Consider the following 20,299-nt stretch of genomic DNA (forward strand, 5'->3'; position numbering starts at 1 on the left):
CACAAATAATCTGAAGAAGCAGATAATGATAAAAATACCTGCTTATACAAGTCCTCAATCGCAAGTTTAACTCGGAGATTTCTCTCCAGAACATCTCGTACTACAGATTTCTCATCCAGATCGCGTAATCTCTCTGCTAAAAGATAATAACCATCTCTAGCTAAATCTTCATACGAACATCCAAATTCCTTAAAACGATATGCCCAACGAAACAAATCTCGTGGTGTTATAAACCCATGCTTTCCAGAAAATACTTTACTACTTTGCCTGAATAACTGCAATTCTTTCATCACATCTACCATTTTTTTAGCATAGTTTTGGGGGATTTCACACCTTTTCTCAACTATTGTGCTCAACTCGTCTTCCGGTATTTCATCCACATGGATCTCCACGAAACGATTGCGAAAAGCTCGAGAAAGCATTTTACGACCACCATAGAGAGTTGGAGGGTTTTGGGTTGCAAAGAGCATAAAATCTGGATGTGCCTGTACAGTTTCCCTGAGTTCAGGAACAAAAAGTTCCCTATTGTCATCAAGTAGCCGATTCAATGCTTCAAGAACATCAGATGGAGCCAAGTTAAGTTCATCAAGGACTATCCAGTAGCCATTCCTTACAGCCTTAACTAGCATGCCTTCTTGAAACACAAGATTGCCAGAAGAATCAGTTAGGTAAGTGCCTAGATATTCCTGCAGATCCGTGTGTTCATGATTATTGATCCTTACAAATTCATGACCTGTAAGTGCAGCAAGGTACTTAACTAGACTAGTTTTCCCACTCGATGTGGGTCCTTGTAGGAGGACAGGATATCGTTTAATCAACACAGCACGTGCCAAGTTCCTAAGATGCTCCTTGACACTCTTAGTCAATACATAATTCTCAGAAAGATCTGGATGGATGTCCTTTTTTGGAGATAAGTACGCATCAAATGATATGTAAGGAGGTAATTTCCCCCCCAACAAATGTGATAAAATCAACTGGTGCACTATCTGTGAACTTGGATGATCCAACATGGTCAAGAAAAACATACAAAAACCATCATATAGTGCTCTGAGAAAGCCAAAACGTCTTTCAGCTTTTCGAGTGTATTCCAGAGCACGGTAAAGTGACCTTAAACTATATTGTGGCTTTTGATTAGCACCATCTTGTAGCCTTTCTTCAGAACCCTTTTTTACTGCTTTATAGAAATATACAATTCGATTTACTAGTTCCCGGTTAGCTTGGCTGTCATCCATGAATTGATTAATGAATAAAGCCAAATCTTCATCATCTAGCACATCATCCACAAAAAATTCTGTAAATCTACTCCTAAGAGAGACAGGCAAATCACGCTTTCCGGCATCGGTTGCAGGATTCATACAGGCAAATATCCGAAAATTTGGATGTCGGGATATGTAGGTGATGTCACCTCTTTCAGCCAAACAGAGTGAGCCAGTATCTCCTTCAAGGACTCCAATAACTCTCTGCAAAGTCTCAGGCGGAGCCAAATTAATCTCATCGAGTAAAATCCATTCTCCATTTCTAAGTGCAGTAACAAAAGCTCCTTCAACAAATGAAAAAACCATTCCAGATGACGCATCAATCTGCACATTCGCAGCATCAAGCTTCACAGAAAAATCTTCCCAACCTTTAATCGAATCTTCAACAAATGGCTTCTTCCGTTTTTTATCAGAACTAGCTCGCCCCGCTTCAACTGACTTCTTGAAAAATTTAACACCTTTCTCAAACCCAGCTAGTAGCATTTTCCAATTCTTATCTCCAAAATGCTTCTGCAAATGAGCTAAAAATTCCCCATTGACCTGAATTTTGAAATGGAACAAGCCGATTAAGAATACAATATAAGGCTAGCAACCACGAAAGAGACTCAAAAATTAAAAATACCTTAAGAGAGAATGTCTTTGAAAAGAGATCCTCAAACTCCTTGTAAAGGGAAAAACATATAAACTGTGCATCAATAGGTTTAAAACCACCTAACAAATCTGCAACGTCACTTTGCTGGCTCAAATTCTGAAACAACACGGTAATAATTTAAATTTTGATCTACTGAAAAAGTGAACAGATGGAAAAATAAAAAACAGATAAAGAAGTATTATACCAAGACAGTAAAATTATGACCAATCCTTCTTGCCAAGCTCTGCACAAGCGTAGTCTTCCCAGTACCAGTTTCACCAACCAGGAGGACAGGCTCATTATACTTAATAGAGCAAGCTATTCTCTCAAGCATGTGCAAAGAACTACGAATCTCAACAAAAGGCTGTATTTTATGTTTCAACTGCACAGTATACATAAGAATAAGCAAAGAACATAAAATTATAAGAGCACAAAGGTATATTAAATAGACTTAACAGTTGGTTGAACTCGTTGAATATCAACTCGGCCAACTCTTAAATTCGTGATTGAATCCTGAAATATATTTGTAAGAAACATAAAACAGAAGAAAGTATGTCATTCAAAAGGTAAAGATGAATACAATGCAATAAATCAGATAAAGGCTTCTCCAACATAAGCAAAAAAAAAAAAAAAAAGCATGAAACATTAAATGACGTGTAACCTGAATTGCAGGTTTATGTTGAGGGTACAGTGTCCCAGGTACTGAAGCATCTCCTAACCATAATTTTGCTATTTCCTTCATAATAGTCAACCGGTTCTCCGGCGAAGTTGAGAAAGCAGCAAATATATCAACTGCCTAAAATCAACTCACTAGTTAACCAACTTTCTATGGCAACACAACTTTCATAAGAAAATAAAGCCAGCATAGATATGAAGCATCAAACCTCCTGATATATGGACTGACGTTGATAAGCTGAAAAACCATCACCCATAAAACCAAAACCTAAACCTACAATGCGTTTGCACCATTTAAGAAGATCCCTGTCATGAAGAAGCATAACAACCAATTAAATCCAGATAACACCAAGCACCACACAGAATGACAAAAAAAATACCTCAATGAGAATCGGTTAGGATAACTAATAGAGGCAGATTCTTCACAGCGAAATCCTAGGAATTGTTGGGTATAAGAATTCACCTTTTCCAAGGTTTCTACAAAACGAATGAGAAAAGAAATTGATAAACCACAAACAACTCGGGCAATAAAAAGCAAGGTTCAGAAATCTCCATATAAGAATTATAACTCACCAACTAATTTTGAAGCAATAGATTCAAGAATGGGATACTGAATTATAACTATACTCTGCAAGTCCTCATTGTTTGGAGGTCCAATCATCACTTTCCTCCAAAGCATACCAATTGTACTTCCACCTGCCACCAAATAAAAGAAAAAGAGACAGAACTATCACTTCTAAGAACTTCTCCAATCAACAAAATGATGCACACAGGATATGCATAACCTTAATGAAACAATATGTGAATCTATTTATCAAAGAGAGGAGAAAAGAAGAGGGGGGAGCAGAAGATAGCTACATTGTGTCAACAAATTTCTTGATATATAATATTGGAAAGGCATCCCCATGGTACATAACTCCACATAGAACGGCTCCAAACCTCTCTGGTTTTCAAAAACATATGCACATGTGTGTGTGAGAGAGAGAGACAGACAGACAGAACAGAGAATTGATACCCAGAGAATTCAGAGACATAGAATGGAGGAAACTGATACCCACAGTAATTATTCAAGCATTGCAACCACAACCAAGAATCAAATACAGTCCTCTAAAATCGAACTTAATAACATCATCAGTCCTACAAGTACTGTAATAACTTTTAGGGCCTAAGCGTGAAGCATTGCATTAAAAGAGTAAATTTTAAAGTAAAAATGATTTTCTTTAACAAATAAACACACAAAAAGTAGTGAAAACCTCACAATGTTCTAAAAGTTCATATCAAATGTAAGTAGTTGAGTGTTTACAATGGATAAAATATTTATGCAGCAAAAATTGCAGTAATAAAATTGATAAGGACATCAAAATTACGCCAGATTAATTAACAAACCTTCTTTATTGCGAAGTTGATCGAGTCTAAAGGCCGATATGGTAGCAAAAAGCCTAAAATTTTCAGACACCCTGACTTCCTGCAAACATACCCCACAGTTTTCTAAATAAGGAACAAGTTCTATTAAAGAAACATAGGTACAATAGAAAACAATGATAAGCTAACCTACCGAAACAATATTTCACTTGCCAATAATTAAAGAAGGAACTAACTGCAAATGTGCATGGAAATCAAGAGGAAAATGCACAAATGACACAACATAAATACAAGAAGTTCGATCTGAATAAGAAATATGGGAGATGAAATAAGGGAGGAGTAAACAACAAGCAGGCTTTAAAAACAACTAAACTGAATGGTGAACCTTTTCCCCTTCCTTTTTGTCAAGGACATGGACATGTTAACGAGGTGAAACTACAGCAATAAATTTATTCTATTTTTAGTTCCACCCCTAACTTCTATGAGGAAATGTAGAATAGTTGTTCTCCCATTTCCAGCTCAAGCTAGAGCTCATTTTCTTAGAATGACAATAGAAACCAGGTTATAGAAGCATCGGACTACCCATTCACAGGGAAAAAATAATAATAATAAAAATGAGAACATTAAAAACTGCAATCATGTCAGCATGAATATCGAAATCAATGGAGAAAGAAAAAGAAAATACCTCCCCACGCCCAGTTGAAAATGTGTTTCCACCTTCTAGTAATGGTAATAAAATTGACTGCACATCAGATGGCGCTTTGTCTACATCCTCAAAAACGACCCAGAGTCCATTCTGAACAGCCTGGAAAACCAACAAAAAAAGCAGAGAAGAGTTGAAATGACAAGCATATATGAATAGCAGAATGAACTTATCTTGATATGATAACAAAACACACCTGTGTAAGTGAACCAGGCTGCCATCTGAACTCACCAGGACGTTCAGCACAAATGTAACTTCCAATCAACATCTTACCGTCAATTTGGTCATCCATGTGGATAAAGAGAACTGAGAAAAGGAAAGGAAAAAAGAAACGGGTAAAAATCAAAAGAAAATAATCCTCACATGAGAACTTGCAATCATTTAAGAAAGATTTGTGAAGGTCATATGGTTTCAAAGAATATATTATATATTCAATAGAAGTCTGTCGAGACCTCTGAAAGGAGAAGTGAGAAGTAAGAGGGGAGGAAAAAAATGAAGTGGAGAGCAAAATAGGAACTCAAATCTCAAACAAATAAAGAATCAAAAAAATTTTAAATTAAAAATTGACGACCTAAAGCTATTTATAGCTCACAAATCCTGATTTAAATAAAACTCTAAAATGACTAAGAAATTCAACCATCCCCAGCTTATGAGATTCAAAATGCAAATGCTCAAGAAAGGTTTAGACAGCCAAGGGAATCGATGTGAGAACTAGTCTCGGAGATAATACAAAACTAAGAGAAGTTACCATAAAACTACAAGTAGGATAAGAAAAAGTTACTATAAAATATAAGGACAAGATAAAGAATATGCACATGCAAACGTATATACTTGAACAAAATTGTCAACAGACACAAAGCAGATGCGAACTTGAATAGCATTGCACATCTATAACAAAGGACCCTGCCATATATATTGTTAATCAATTGTTTTGTTTCCAACCAAAGAAAAAGGGCTCGAGTGTGACACAATATGTACCTATTAACACAGAAGTATACAAGGAAATCATGTCTACTGAACCATAAAAACAATTACTACCTTGGTTATGGCTATCACTGGCTATCTTATGTATGAGAGCAGATTTCCCAGCTCCAGGGGGGCCATACAAAAGAACTGGCCACTTTTGACTCAATGCCAACATAACCATCTCATAACCTTTCTTTATAGATGATGTCATTACAAATGAATTTTCAGCCTTTGGACTGCCCCTATATGAAGTAGGTAAATTATTGTATCAAACAAAGAAAAGGAATCACCAAATTATTGGAAAGTATTGCTAATGAAAAAATAGAGGATTGCAATAATGCAAACTTTTCTTCTGTTATTGCCAACAGAGAGAAAAAAAAAAAGAACAATTGGCTTTTTTAAAGGAAACAGAACTTAATAATTAGCCTAAATGGGTGTGTCAGTGCTACCATGTAGCAAGTCGTTGACTTCTCTTTGGTCGTTCAATCTCATCGTGATTCAAAAGAATGGCAGGACCACAGAAGCTAGAATTGGCAAGCAAACAGTTTTCTGAGTCAAAATCAGCGTTTACACCTTGAGAATACCATTCCTTCACAAATAACTCAACATAGGAGCCAGCTTTCTCCAAGGATACATCCTGACAAAATTCTTCCCATCTGCAAATGAAAAGGCGGCATGAAGCTTATAGAAGTAAGTTTTGTTATATAATAGAAACCACCAAGGTTCAGAGCAAACCGCAGTAAGCAAGGTAGTGTTTCTTCAGACCCGGACAACAAACTTATGGTTGCTTCATAACCCAATTTAAGCAATATTGATAGTATTTGTATCCCGCACCATCTTATGTCGGGTAAAAGTAAAAGTCCTGCATGGTCCTGGTCAATGTTTGATAGCAGCTTCATTAAGTCCAAGAAACACGACCAATCCCAAAGTTTGGTGAATGTTTCAGGCTCCACCAGTAGGAAGCGGTAAGACAACCGAACAGCAAGGAGTCCACCCTAGATAAGGGGAAATCAACAGATGATTTATGTTTTTGAAGATACAGCAGTACACTCTTGTATGACTTACATTCTTGGAGAAAGATGAATAGCGAGGCATAGAAATTATGGATTGTTGGATTAAAGAATTGTTTATATACATATACACACATAAGAAACAGGATTTATAGACAAAAAGAAAATGAAAGTACACCTTACAGGTAGGGGGATAGAAAACAATCCCATCTAAAAGAGCAATTACAAGTTAATCAAAAGAACACCACGATAATGCAAAAGAAATAACAACTGCAAGGCAACAAGTGGCCGTGTACTATACATGGCCACAAAATAAATGGTCTTTCTATTTCTTTAAGCTCTTTGGTAGAGTTATTTGGTTTTCATCCGTCCCAATAAGCCACAATAACACTCTAATCACACAACTCCAAAAGATTTTAGTCGGTCATTGTTTCAATAAATCCATCCAAGTAAGTGTTCACATACGCTCAATAAGTGTTGGCAACATCCCCGCATATTTCCATTCTATCTTTACAATCCCTAACAAAGTAGGTAAAGAGCGGGAATGACTATAAGAGATTTTCTGTTGGAGGGGCAATAGAAAGAGGGAACACAGTTACTCCACCTTTGGAGGCTGGCACCTTGGTCATTGGTAATGAGACTTTGTTAGCAGAGAGGATTCAAAGACGCCCTGCAGAAGGTGAACCCCTTTAGTATATTAATTCAAGAAAGTATGAGCATTACTCTAGCTGCTCATTAACTGGACGGGATTGTTATTATAGCAATCACAAAATAAAGACTTTAGCTGCTGGTTGACTGGATGGGATTGTTATTATAGCAATCACAAATTACCCAGGAGTGGTCACTCTTCAAAAATGGCTTGCAGGGGTATCCTTGTGAAATTATGGCAGGACAAATGGCTGATAAGGTCTTATAATATTTTTCTTTAGGACATGGCAAATACTACGCATATGTTAGAGACTGCTGAATTCATGAGACCAGAGAATGGAACCTTTACAAAATCAAATGATAAAGAGAGGGAGGAATGAGCCTCTCCTGAAATATTGAAAAATTCATTCCAAATGCTTCGATTATGATAAGTCATTATTCTATAGAGGCCTTAAAATCTGAATTGCAGAAGACAATGGAGAAGATACAAGCTATTGAAGAATTAAAGACTCCGTCTGTTATTGGTAGGCCCATCTTTGAAATCTCAATTGAACACAAGACAAGTCTCTTCCTTGGTTTGATCAATTTGAGTTTGCTCGGATTAAGGCCTCCTCTTGGTGCTCTATTCTCCAAGTCTTTTGCAGGATTCTCTATTCAAGATTTATGTTCAAATTGGAATGCCTTTATTTTTCTTACTTTGTTTTATGTATTATGGTAGAAGGATTACCTTTTTTTCTTCTTATTTTTGTCTTTGTATTTTGAGCATCACTCTCTTTTTATTAAATAAGTGATCATTTGTGTTTCCTTTTAAAACAAATATCATAAATCTTTATTCTTCAAGCTCATGGCCTTGTTTGTGTTTTCTGCGAGGTTTTATGATGTACGGATGAAATGCCTTAAAAGGATGAAGTTCTTGCCTTAAAAGGATGAAGTTCTTTATATGAACCTTAAGTCATGAAAGCATCCAACCTAAACGACAAGAATCAAACAAGACAGAACACCGTATTGTTCTTTCCAAATTTGGACCGAGAGAATGGCAGGGATGGCAACCATTTTTTTTTTTTTATTTCTTCTCATGGAAACCAACTTTCATTAAGAAATATACTAATCATATTCATAATACTAGACAAGCAAGCTCGTTTTAAACCTTACATAAAACACACAAACACGCATTCAGAATATCATACCTTGTTATAAACCTCAGAACTTGTTCCTTTGACCAAAATGCGGTGAAAAGGGCATGGAGCAAACTTGAAATAATTTAAAATAGTCCTGTGCAAAAACAGAAAATAAAGTATATTACAGAACACATTGACCATAGAAAACATGAATATGCACGCATGAAATTAAACAAACCCAAACTGAAATCAGTTAGTAAGTCAACAAAACATAAAGTTTGCCCACTCGTTCAGAAACCCAAGTAGTGTTTAAATATAAAGAACTGATCACCACAAGCAGAAAAAGCAATTAGACAAATTTAATGAACCAACGGTGAGAAAGGTAAGACAATTAAGTATTCATAACTCAGGTACTTCAAAAACACTTCTAAGAAACGTGGTTATATAAGTTCGAGAATTTGATGGCCAACCTTTAAGATCTTATTAAAAAGAATTCACCCATTTGTACTTTTTAAGGAATTGGAAAAAAATGGTTTCATGGCCACCCACAACCATGAAAGTCGTGATTCACGAACTAGTGTGGAGGTGGAGTTTAAAGATTGAAAAAGAAATAATATCAGCCATCAGGATACCAATGTAGCTAACTGGTTATTTAATTAATTATAATTGCACCAGAACTAGGTAAGCAGCAAACTATTCAATAATTAATTGAACTGGGACCAGATAAAAGCTACAAGCTGTAATCCAGCAGAGTAAGTGACAAACCCTAATAAGAAGGGGGCCAAATCAAGGGCACGGCAGAATGCCAGACAAGCAAGCTCATGAAGATCAATCCCCCTCCCTCTGTGGTCATAAAACGAAATTATATTGACTACTCCATCCAGCTCCTCTTCGTGAATTTCAGAGTCTGTGATATCTGAGTTTGATCTCAAATTGGGAACGAGTCTTAACAGTCCTATCACTCTGTCCACGATCTTTTGAGCTAATGGACAGAAACAGCCTAATAAACATATAGAATAATTTGGATTCAGAAACAGCTCTGCCGTAATACTCAAGACTTCCTCTTCAGTCACTGCATATCCCTACAAAAACCAGAGAACAAGAAGGATTATTAAGATGTGATTAGAGGCAGCGAAATAAATCCTTCCATTTCTGACAGCATCTTCTCGTATAAAATTAGAGGAACAGAGAATAACAGTTTAAAGTAAAAATGTTAAAATTGTTCTGTTTGCAATTCCAGAAACTATTTTAAAATGCATATCAAATGGTGAGATATAAAATGCATACACTCAAAACAATTGAACATCACATGTGCGAGTGATAAACAAAATACCTTTTTAATAAGCGTGTCAAACGGAGAGTGGTGTGTAAGAGCTGGGCAACGGGAAAGGAATCTTTCCAGTGCAAATTCAAGCTTAAAACTCCCATCAATTGCCATTGGAAACAAAATATCTCCTAACTCAAAAATCTGTAATAAAGTAAAGATATAATTAGTAAGGATGTAGCTTATTCACAAATATAACTGATAAAGTTGCCAAATATCTATAATTTAAGCCGGATAACGAATTCCAAAAGCAACTCTCCCTTCTTCCCAGCTTCAACCTGTCCATGTTACGTGATCAAACAATCAGTAACACATCAAAAGAAAATCTCCAAAGCAAATAATACAAATAATTAATCAAATTAAGAATTCAAAAATGAAAAAGATATAATATGACTCGTTCTCTAATTAAATCCAAACTTTTTATCAGTACAACCAAAGGGATAAAATTAAGCATTCCATTTTTAAGGAGAATATCGTGTCAATTATCAATGCGTTATTGTAAGAATCATATATTTCAAAATATTATATAAAAAATCGAGTTTCAATTACATATATATGGATTAAAAGATCACATTTGAAACTATTTTAAAAAATATCATATGCATTTTACTTTCTTTTTTTTTTTACAAAATTTATCTTTTTTTACAATATATGAGGTCGGGGATCAAGCTTCAGACTTTTATATTAATAGTAACGATTAATTGTTTGAGTTATATTTATATTGTACACATTATTGAAAGTAACAATTGTCTGCCAATGCGAGTGTAGCTTAATTGCATAAAGTTTGTGTTAGCGACTAAGAGGTTTGTAGTTCAAATTAAGTTGTCTATAAGAGTTGTTGGGTAGAAGGAAGATCGAGAGAAGATATAATTTTTTACTTATCTCTTTTAAAAGTTTAGGACTATTCCTAATTATTATTGTCATGTGGGGAAATAAGCATGTGGATAGCCAACCCAGACATACCGCAACATGCATAAAACTATCAAATTGAGCATCGCTCAGCTATATGAGTCTGTCACCTAAGATCACTGTGATTCAAATCTAGGTAAAAACTTTTTATGCTAATTATATCCTTTCATTATAATGATTTTCAATTATACTCTGATGGCAATTGTCTTTAAATACAGATGGTAGGGATGAGAGAGAGAGAAAAAGAAAAAAAAAACAAAACAAAACAAAAAATCTATATATGTTTGTGTGTTGTTTTTACATTGATGCATTAAATTCTGGTGTTTCATATTCCTGCGGTTATATTATCCTATGAAGCATTGCAATCAATTGATGAGTAATTCTAATGAATGCTTTGAATGATATTACTTTAAATACCATTATTATCCTAGTTCTAAAAATCTTTATATCTTCCACATTCGTGGATATATATATATAGTGTAGGTATGTATGTATGTATGTATGTATGGTTTATGTTTGTTCACTAAAGGAGAACAGGGAGAGTCCAGAGTTAGAAAATATGCGTGGAAGCTAGAGGTTGCTTTTAAGAGAGATTTCAAGAAGTGATGAAAATAGCTTTTTTCCATTTTAGAAAGAAAAAACGGAGAATGGAGGGGATGATCGGACTGAAAATTTTTCTGACAAGACCAAACATCACCGAAGAGGGTAGCAAACCAGAGAAAATATTGCAGAGCATAACAATTTCTATTGCATAGATTGAATGTGAAGCGTAAATACCGAATTTAGAGAGCACCGTTGAAGCTGCCGTGACCGATGGCGGTGGCAACGAGATTGAGTTGCTGATAGGAAGGAGGAAAATAACAAAGTGGAGGGCGCGAGAATGAGAGGCAGATGAAAGAGGGTTTAGGGTTTTACTCTTTCTTTTATGGAAATTGTGAACAATGGCTAATTACAAATTGCGGTTTAGATAACCAAAAAAACTAAATATATTCAAATATGGTTAAATCGTTTTTTAATTTAAAAATACTTAAGACTATTTCTTCCTATTTTACTCTCATCACCTTGGTCGTTGGTTATATAGTTATATAATATAAATTTACATTGTATTAAAAAAAAAAAAAAAAAAGAGTTTATAATTCAAGTACATTAAGTGCATATTTGAATGGATTTGAGAAAATTTTGATTTTTAAAAGACTCAATTTTATCTAGACACTTTTAACCAAAATTGTTGATTATTTTGAATGGTTGTCAAAGACACCAATTTTTTTCAAAATGACTTATTTTTTAAATTAAACACGACATTCCAAACACAGTCTAGATTTATCTATAATATTTGATTCCTAAATTTACCTATAATATTTTATTCTAAAATTTATCATTGTTAAAGAGAATATTTTCTTAAAAAATCAAATCACATTTAAAAGATTTTTGTAAAGAAGATAGTGATGTATAAATTGAAAAAATAATAACAACAGATCTATATGCTATCTAAATCTAATCTAATATATGCCATCTAAAAGGGGTCATGAGTGTGAAACGTTCTATTTTCTCTTTTGTAGGTATTTGATTATAGGGATATATAATGTAATTTTACATTAAATCATTAAAAATTAATTTATAATTCACGTAAATTAAATTTTTATAACATTTGGTTCCAAAATTTATCATAGTAAAAAATAATATGATTTTCCCTATTTTTCTTGACATTTATGTTAAAGAGAAGTTATTTAAAAAAAAAAAAAAAAAAAAAAAAACTATAATTTTAACGTGATTTTGAAATAAATTAAAAATTACAATTTAAATGGTTTATCATTTATGGTTTGGATATATTGGTTTCAAATTTGATTTTTTTTTCCTAATATTTGATTTGAAGTTCAAATCAAATTAAGATTTGAATACAAACTTTCTCTACTGATTAACTCAATTACACCCTAAATTTTCATCAGTTATTTCTTTTCTTTCTTATTGTTTCTCTCTTTTTTTTTTTATTTCGTTCATCGATAATAACTTTTTTCTTCTTTTTTGTAGCATCGTTCACAATTTGTAAGATCCACAATGATATAGTATATTAACTACAACAAAAGTAAACATAATCAATAAACACTCTAATTATGTTTAATTTGAGTTCTAAAACCATGCTAAAAACACATTTTTCAGAAGTGGGCTTCAAGTAACATACCTTTGATGAATTTTCTCCAACTCAAGCTATCCAGCTCCAATCCCTCAATAAACCAACAAGAGATATTCTCTACTATTCTCAGCCTTTAATTTGAGTGATGGTACTCTACTTGGAGTGAATTTGGTGAAGGAGATTGGAATGGTTTTCAGGTGAAGATGAGATGACTGTAGCAGCAAAAAAAACATTTTTCCAGCTCTCTCTATCAACCCTTTGGCAATTGAAGAGCTTTTATCAGTCAATTACATGAATTGAAGTGGGCTAGATGGGTGATTCAAGGAGGAAGCACCTCCTACTAAGTTGAAAATGGGAAATTCCCACTCAAATTCCAATTTTCAATTTTTGTTATTTTCAATTTTAAAGTTAGTTAATTCCAAAATTAACTAGAATTTAATTTAACTAATCCATGACTAATTAAATTTAAAATATCAAAATTCAATTTCTCAAATTGAATTGAAATAGAAATTTTAAGTTATTTTTTAATTGATTAAATAATTAAATATCAAATATTAAATCAATCATACACTCGATTTTAATCCTGAATCTTATTCATGTAATTGAAATTTAAATCATTATTTAAATATTATAAGCTCTCCAATTACATTTAATTTTAATAAAATAAATGTTAATTATATCAAATATAATTATACAAACCCTAATTCGAATCTGAACTTATTCAAATTCAAAACCCTAATTTTAATTTGAACAATGCAAATTGATATCATTCCAAATTCACTCAATTTATTAATTCAAGGTGTTCATGTTTTATGAGCTAGTAGAGGGACCTTATGGACATACGGATCATGAGCTCCAACGAGATTAATTGGCTAAAACTCTCTAGATATATCTGTGTCCACTTGATTTAATAATCAGTAAGTCGACCCTTCACAGGTTGTTCGTGATAACGGTAGGGTCAATATGTTGTTTTACCTCCGATATTACGTCTTGTTTTTTAAGTTCCACTGATCCTCTAATGAACAATTGGTTTGTGATCCAATCACTCCCAGATCCCTCTCGAGCCCATGAGATGGTGGGACCCCTTATTCAAGACTTGATTCAATACTTAATAGTAGGTGTGAATTTCTTATTGCATCCTATGTCCCCAACTATCTATTGGTCTTATCCCTAAAATGGGAGGCTTATCAGCGTTGTTGAGCCAACCCTCACCTATGCAAATCTAAGGATAATACGGAATAAACAAGAGTTCATAGTTAGCTCAGGATTAAGATCGAGTTACCTAGGTCATCTGAACGAAATAGTCATTCTTAAATAGTAAACAGCGTTATAAAGTAAGAGTGACTTATTTCTTGGTCCCATATCATGCAAACTCATTACATAGGCAACTTGTAACAACTACAAAGTGGACCGCATCCAATAGTGTTACCAGAATAAGGTACCTAACCTTATTCGTATACTATAGATTATTTTGACTATTTACTTGGACTTGATCCACTTTTATGTCTCCACACACAAAGTTCAAGTATTCATATAATAATCGTACATCTTAGTTTGTTGGATGTAGACTTTATAAGTACAATTTATAGATTCAATAACAACTTTATTGAAGTAATTTCAAATAACATCTTTATTGATAAAATAATACGTTTAACTTTACAAACTACAAGTTTTTATGACATACAACCTGACACATAATTGGTGAGGTATTATGCTTTCACGAAGTGAGACATTATCTCTTTTTTCCTCATATTTCTTCAACTTGAAATTGATGTTTTGGATGCATCTCCTATACCAAACTACATAATTGGCATCTATGATATTGAGAAAGGAAGCCAAAAAAACACACACACGCACAATTTGATGCACCACATTGATGTAGAACAAACTAAGATTAATGAAGACAATCTTTTGGCACTCATCTAGGTAGCATGAAGTAAAAAGATACCTAACATCTCTTAAAATGGTTACTTTGATTTGTAGATTAGATTAGTGTATATTTTGGTTACCAATTATTCACTCTCAGTTATTATATTTAATAATACTCGACACTCTCTTTACCTTGAAATAAGGGGAAAATCCTATTCATCAGTTTTTATCTCTAACAAAAGATTGAAAATTCTAAAATCACATTTTATCTTTAATAATATTTATTCATCTTGAATAAAAGGATTTTTTTTTCAAGAAAAAAGTCACATTTTACCTCATTCAAAGTCACATTTTTTTTAATCACATTTTGTCTCTACTAATCTCTATTCATATATGAATGAAGAAATTTTGAATAAAATGATCAAAACTCGCTGATAGCAAAGGACAGAAGAAACGAAGCATACCAAGAGTTCCGTCAATCCGTTGTTTATAGGTAGACGAAGCTCTCTCTTTATCATCTCATGCCATATGCAACAAATGATGACATTTTTCATATTTTTGTTGTCATTCATATTTAGGGCTCAACAAATTTTATCCCCTACTGTTTTTGCTATTCACATTTAGGTTTAATAGATTTTATCCCTTTTTTTGTCATTCACGTATAAAAAAGACATTATAAGTAAATGATGTAGGCCTCTTTTGGTAACCATTTTATTTTTGTTTTTATTTTTTAAAATTAAATATATGGAAAGAAAAAAAAAGAGGCAATAACTTTTCCCCATTCACGTCAAAGTGTTGTATACATATATGCACTGCAAAATAATTTATTAAAAAAAAAAATCATTCAGTCGAAGTGATAAAATATATATTTTTTTAAAATAATTTTATCTAAAACAATATTTCACCTTAAAACTTTGGTTTTGGTTTTAGGTTTTTGTTTTTCTGAGATTTGATTTAGAATCAAAATGAATCTAAATTTCTTCTATAAATTGAGTGAAGTACACTCCCAATTTTATAGGGTTCATATTTTATTCTCTCATTATTTTTTAATATTTCGTTGGTCTTTTATGTTTTTGTTTCTCTAAGGTACTTAGTCACTTTTGTTTTTTTTTTTCTTTTTCAATTTAACTTTTCCTTCTTGGTTTAATATGCATCTATGAGTTTCTTTTTTTGTTGTTTGTTAAATTCATTTGCCAACATAAGTAGGCGAACGAGGATAAGGCAATATGAATAGGAAACTTTTGTTTTGTTTTTGTTTTTTTTTAATGTAAATATATTTATTATTCATCTGTTACACATAAAAGATTATGTTTATTTTTCAAGTAATGTATATATGTGTGCATGTGTATTTGTTTTTCTTATGTTACATACAACATTTTGTATCTTGTCAATTTATTTTCTGCACCTTACAATGTTTGATAGTACCAAAAAAGTATTATCTTGTTCTGTTTAATTCAAGATTGTTCTTGTATTTTATAGGTTTATTTGATTATTTTGTAGGTCTCAAGCACTTAAAGGGTAAAAAGGGGGCGTTAGTGACAAAATGGAGTTCAAATAGGCCAAAACGGAGCTTGATTGCATCAAATAGGAAAAGAAAGATCAAAATGACCATTTTGCCCTTAGGGAGAGTGCAGCAGCGCTCAGCTATGCACCACGCTCGACACTACAAGGCAAAGAGCTCCAATTTTGTGCAAAACACACAGTGCCACAACGCTACCTTAAAACGTCACAGTGAGTCTGGATGCGCACGATTTTCGTCGGTGCAGCGACACTATATCCTAACGTCATGGAGCTGTCTCGATTTCTATAAAAAGAATTCGAGTCGCCTAGGTCAAGGGATCTACCGATTCCAGTCGATTCTCACACATTTTATCTCCACTTTTCTTCTCTTTTTGGTTAGTCACTACAACAAAATGGACTTTTTTTGACACATGAACAACAACAAAAATAGGGAAGAGAGAAAAACAATCATTAAAGCTAAAATCATGCATTTTTTGTGAGAAAATTAGAGTTTTTCGAATTTTCCAAAGTTTATGACAAATTTTGCGTGTCACTAATTTATGATTGAAAATAGCTTATGTAGGAAAAAAAATAAAAATGTGCGATTTTGGCGGGAAAAGTCGAAAAATTTCAGATTTTTTTGACTATGTTGACATTTTTTTTTATCACCAATTTATGAGTAGAACTGACAATCATTAAAAAGCACCAGTTTTTAAGTAAACATATTTGAAATATATTATATTTTCTTTTATTTTTTGTGTGATCTTTGTTTAAAAAATGAAAAATAAGAAAATGAAATTAAGACTTTGAAAACCCCAGCATCCACTCTTCTTCTCTCCTTTTTCTTTTTCCCTCCCTCTCCTTGCTGTGAAACAAGACTAGTTGTAACCCTTCCATTGTTTGTCCATCTCCTTTAAGCTTCCATCAACAAGCTTCAGACCTTGAGCAAAGGAGCGGCTTCTATTATAAATAAATCTGCTATATCATTTATTAACCATAAGAGGCCTATAAATAGACATAATTACAACAGTGACTAACCATTTAACTACCTGTATAACAAACTTATAACAAAATATAAACTAATTTTTAATACTCCCCCTCAAGATGGTGTGGTTATATCAAGAATACCCATATTGGATAGTAAGGAGAAAAACAAAGTTGGGAAAAGCCTCGGTGAAGATATCAGCAAGATGCAAGTGAGACCAGATGGGAAGAAGCTTGACATTGCCACGAACAATGTGATCTCGGACAAAATGGCAATCAATTTCAATGTGCTTCGTCCGTTCGTGAAAAATCGGATTTTCAGCAATATAGACAGCAACCTCATTATCACAATAGATTAAAGAGGGATGAATAAGAGGTACCGAAAGCTCATGAAGAAGTTGTTCAACCCACAGCAATTCATTTGTAGTAGCAGCCAAAGCTCGGTATTCAGCTTCGGCAGAAGAACGGGATACCGTAGACTGCTTCTTAGCCTTCCAACTAATTATGGAATCACCCAAGAAGATGCGAAAACCGGTTATAGACTTCCTTGAATCAGGATAAGATCCCCAATCAACATCAGAATACGCCTTTAATTGAAATGTGTAGACAAGTTGTAGCAGAATACCTTGCCCTGGAGAAGCTTTCAAATACTTAAGTAAGGACATGACAGCATCAAGATGAGGCTGTCTAGGTTGAGCAACAAACTGATTGAGCTTATGGACAGCAAAAGCTATGTCGGGCCGAGAAATAGTCAAGTATAGCAGTCTTCCAATGAGTCTCCGATACAATGTTGCATCAGGAAGGAGGGTACCAACATCAAATTGGAGCTTTAAAGCCGGATCATGAGGTAGAGGAGCCGGTTTGCAAGCTAACAAACCATGATCTTCTAGGAGCTGCAATGTATAATTTTGTTGTGATAGAAGAATACCCTAAGACGATCTTGCAATTTCAAGACCCAAGAAATACCAAAGAGACCCCAAGTCTTTGAGCTTGAAGGTCTCGTGCAGATGATCTTTGATCTCATGTAGTATAGGTAAAAAAGCACTGGTAATGACTATGTCATCAACATAAACAAGCAAAGCAACAAAGGATTGAGCAGAACCTCGAGTGAATAAGGAGTAATCGGACTTGGACTGAGAAAATCCCAAGTGAAGGAGTACCTTTAAGAACTTGTCAAACCATTGGCGTGATGCTTGCTTAAGGCCATATGTGGATTTATGCAAGCGACAAACAAGATGCTCCCTCTGTTTGTGAACAACATCGTGCTTGTAACCCAAAGGTAAAACCATGTATACCTCTTCAATTAGATCACCATGTAAGAAAGCATTATTAACATCTATTTGAAGTAAAGACCAACATTTTGAGACTATAAGAGTAAGAAGTACTTTGACAGTAACAAGCTTGGCAACAGGAGAAAATATCTCAATGTAGTCGAGGCCTTCTTGCTGCGTGTATCCTTTGGCTACTAACCGTGCCTTATAGCGGTCAATGGTCCCATCTGCACGATACTTAATTTTGTATATCCATTTGCATCCAATAGAGTGTTAGCCTTGAGGTAAGGGCACAATAGACCAAGTACGGTTGGTTTCCATTGCTAGAAGTTCATCGTGCATAGCTTGGCGCCAATGTTCATGAGGGACAGCCTAGTGATAAAACTGAGGCTCATATGCGGCTGAGATATTGAGGGCAAACATCTTGTAGATAGGATTCAGTCTGTCATAAGATAAAACAGCTTGTAAAGGATACTTAGTAACTGTCTACTGAGAATGATTGTGTAAAAGGAAGTTGCAATAATAGTCCCTGAGATACGAGGGTGGTTTAGTTGTCCTTGTAGAGTGGCGACAGTGAGAAGAATTGTCAAGTAAAGACAGATAGGGCTGATCAATGACTGTAGCATCATCATCAGCAGGTGCAAAGGGAACAAAGGGAGTAATAGGTTGAGAAACGTCATGTGAAGTAGGTTGGTCAGAAAGCTCAGGAGTATCAGAAGCGGATGATGAAGAGGCTTCACTGCTGGATAAATCACCTGAAAATGGAAATGATAATGGTAAAACTAGATCAGGAAAAGGATCAAGTACCTTTGCTTGAGAACTGATTTGATGAAAAGGGAATATGTCTTCATGAAACACAACATCCCTTGAAATAAAGAATTGTTTATTCTCAATGTCATATAAGCGATAGCCCTTGATGCTAGTAGGATATCCCAAAAAAACAGAGGCAATGGCCCGAGGCTGAAACTTGGTCCTGTGAGAAGGTAAAGTAGAGGCAAAACAAAGAGAGGCAAAACAAAGACAACCAAAAGTTCGTAGTGAAGTATAGTCAGCATGTTCAACAGTTAAACGATAGTAAGGTGTTTTCCAAGACAAGATATGAGATGGAATGCGGTTGTATCAAATAAGATGCGGTCAATATGCACTCTCCCCAAAACAAGATGGGTAACCTAGCTTGAAATAAACAGAGATCGTGCGACATTTAACAAATGTTGATGTTTTTCTTTCTACTAACGAATTTTGTTGAGGCCTTCAACATAAGAAAACTGATGGAGACACCTTTGGCAGCAAAAAATCAGTAAGGCCAGTTTTGGTGCATTATCCGATCGAAAAGCTTTTATGGAAAAAACCATATTGAGTTTCAATCAACTGAAAGAAGCGAGGGACAATAGTAATAGCTTCACTTTTGTTCCTCATCAAAAAAATCCAAGTGTACCGAGAATAATCATCAACTAGTGTTAAAAAGTAACGATATCCAGCATAAGTAGGTTCGTTGTAAGGCCCCAAATGTCATAATGTATAAGATCAAAAGCATGAGTAGCAAGTCTATTATGGCTTTGAAAAGACAGTTGTTTTTGTTTTCCTAGAGGACAAATTATGTATTTAGTACAAGTACTATCCATGTCTACATGTAAAATGTCTTTTAGGAAACTAAGATGTTTATATGATGGATGTCCAAGCCGATTATGCCAAGTAGAACCAGAGAAAGTAGTAGTGGGAAGAACAAACAAGTTCTGTAGTATGTGAAAATGAATGTAAGGACTTATCAACTGATGCTTGCAATAAGTATAATCCATTCCATTTGTTAGCCTTGCCAATCGTCTTCAAATAGTACTTGTCCTGAATGAGGCAAAAATCATTAAAAAAGTGACCATGATGGGTAGATAGGAAGTTAAAGAGCTTAGGGAAATTAAGTTGAAACATAAATCTGATATATATCAGC

At 34.1% G+C, this 20,299-nt stretch overlaps 1 protein-coding gene across 5 annotated transcripts in view; it reads right to left on the reverse strand.

Moving 5' to 3' along the window:
- The window catches only part of LOC120086959 (midasin), a 50,986-nt gene extending 39,452 nt beyond the window's left edge, over positions 1-11,534 (reverse strand). For 2 of the 5 annotated variants that reach the window (XM_039043781.1, XM_039043780.1), the window contains exons 1-18: positions 11,380-11,534; positions 9,703-9,971; positions 9,135-9,451; positions 8,439-8,523; positions 6,329-6,588; positions 6,043-6,249; positions 5,666-5,835; positions 4,824-4,933; positions 4,610-4,729; positions 3,949-4,027; positions 3,136-3,258; positions 2,943-3,039; positions 2,772-2,868; positions 2,549-2,683; positions 2,344-2,400; positions 2,093-2,269; positions 1,879-2,004; positions 39-1,796 (exon numbers count right to left, since the gene is read on the reverse strand). In XM_039043781.1, coding sequence (XP_038899709.1) covers positions 39-1,796; positions 1,879-2,004; positions 2,093-2,269; positions 2,344-2,400; positions 2,549-2,683; positions 2,772-2,868; positions 2,943-3,039; positions 3,136-3,258; positions 3,949-4,027; positions 4,610-4,729; positions 4,824-4,933; positions 5,666-5,835; positions 6,043-6,249; positions 6,329-6,588; positions 8,439-8,523; positions 9,135-9,451; positions 9,703-9,807 — 4,023 coding nt within the window. In that variant the 5' untranslated portion in view covers positions 9,808-9,971; positions 11,380-11,534. Of the gene's footprint in view, positions 1-38; positions 1,797-1,878; positions 2,005-2,092; positions 2,270-2,343; positions 2,401-2,548; positions 2,684-2,771; positions 2,869-2,942; positions 3,040-3,135; positions 3,259-3,948; positions 4,028-4,609; positions 4,730-4,823; positions 4,934-5,665; positions 5,836-6,042; positions 6,250-6,328; positions 6,589-7,207; positions 7,274-8,438; positions 8,524-9,134; positions 9,452-9,702; positions 9,972-11,379 lie in introns of those variants that run through there. The other 3 variants (XM_039043779.1, XM_039043782.1, XM_039043783.1) reach the window with 3 other exon arrangements.
- Positions 11,535-20,299: the final 8,765 nt, after the last annotated feature.

Source organism: Benincasa hispida, chromosome 9, assembly GCF_009727055.1.
Source record: "Benincasa hispida cultivar B227 chromosome 9, ASM972705v1, whole genome shotgun sequence".
NCBI classification, from domain to species: domain Eukaryota; kingdom Viridiplantae; phylum Streptophyta; class Magnoliopsida; order Cucurbitales; family Cucurbitaceae; genus Benincasa; species Benincasa hispida.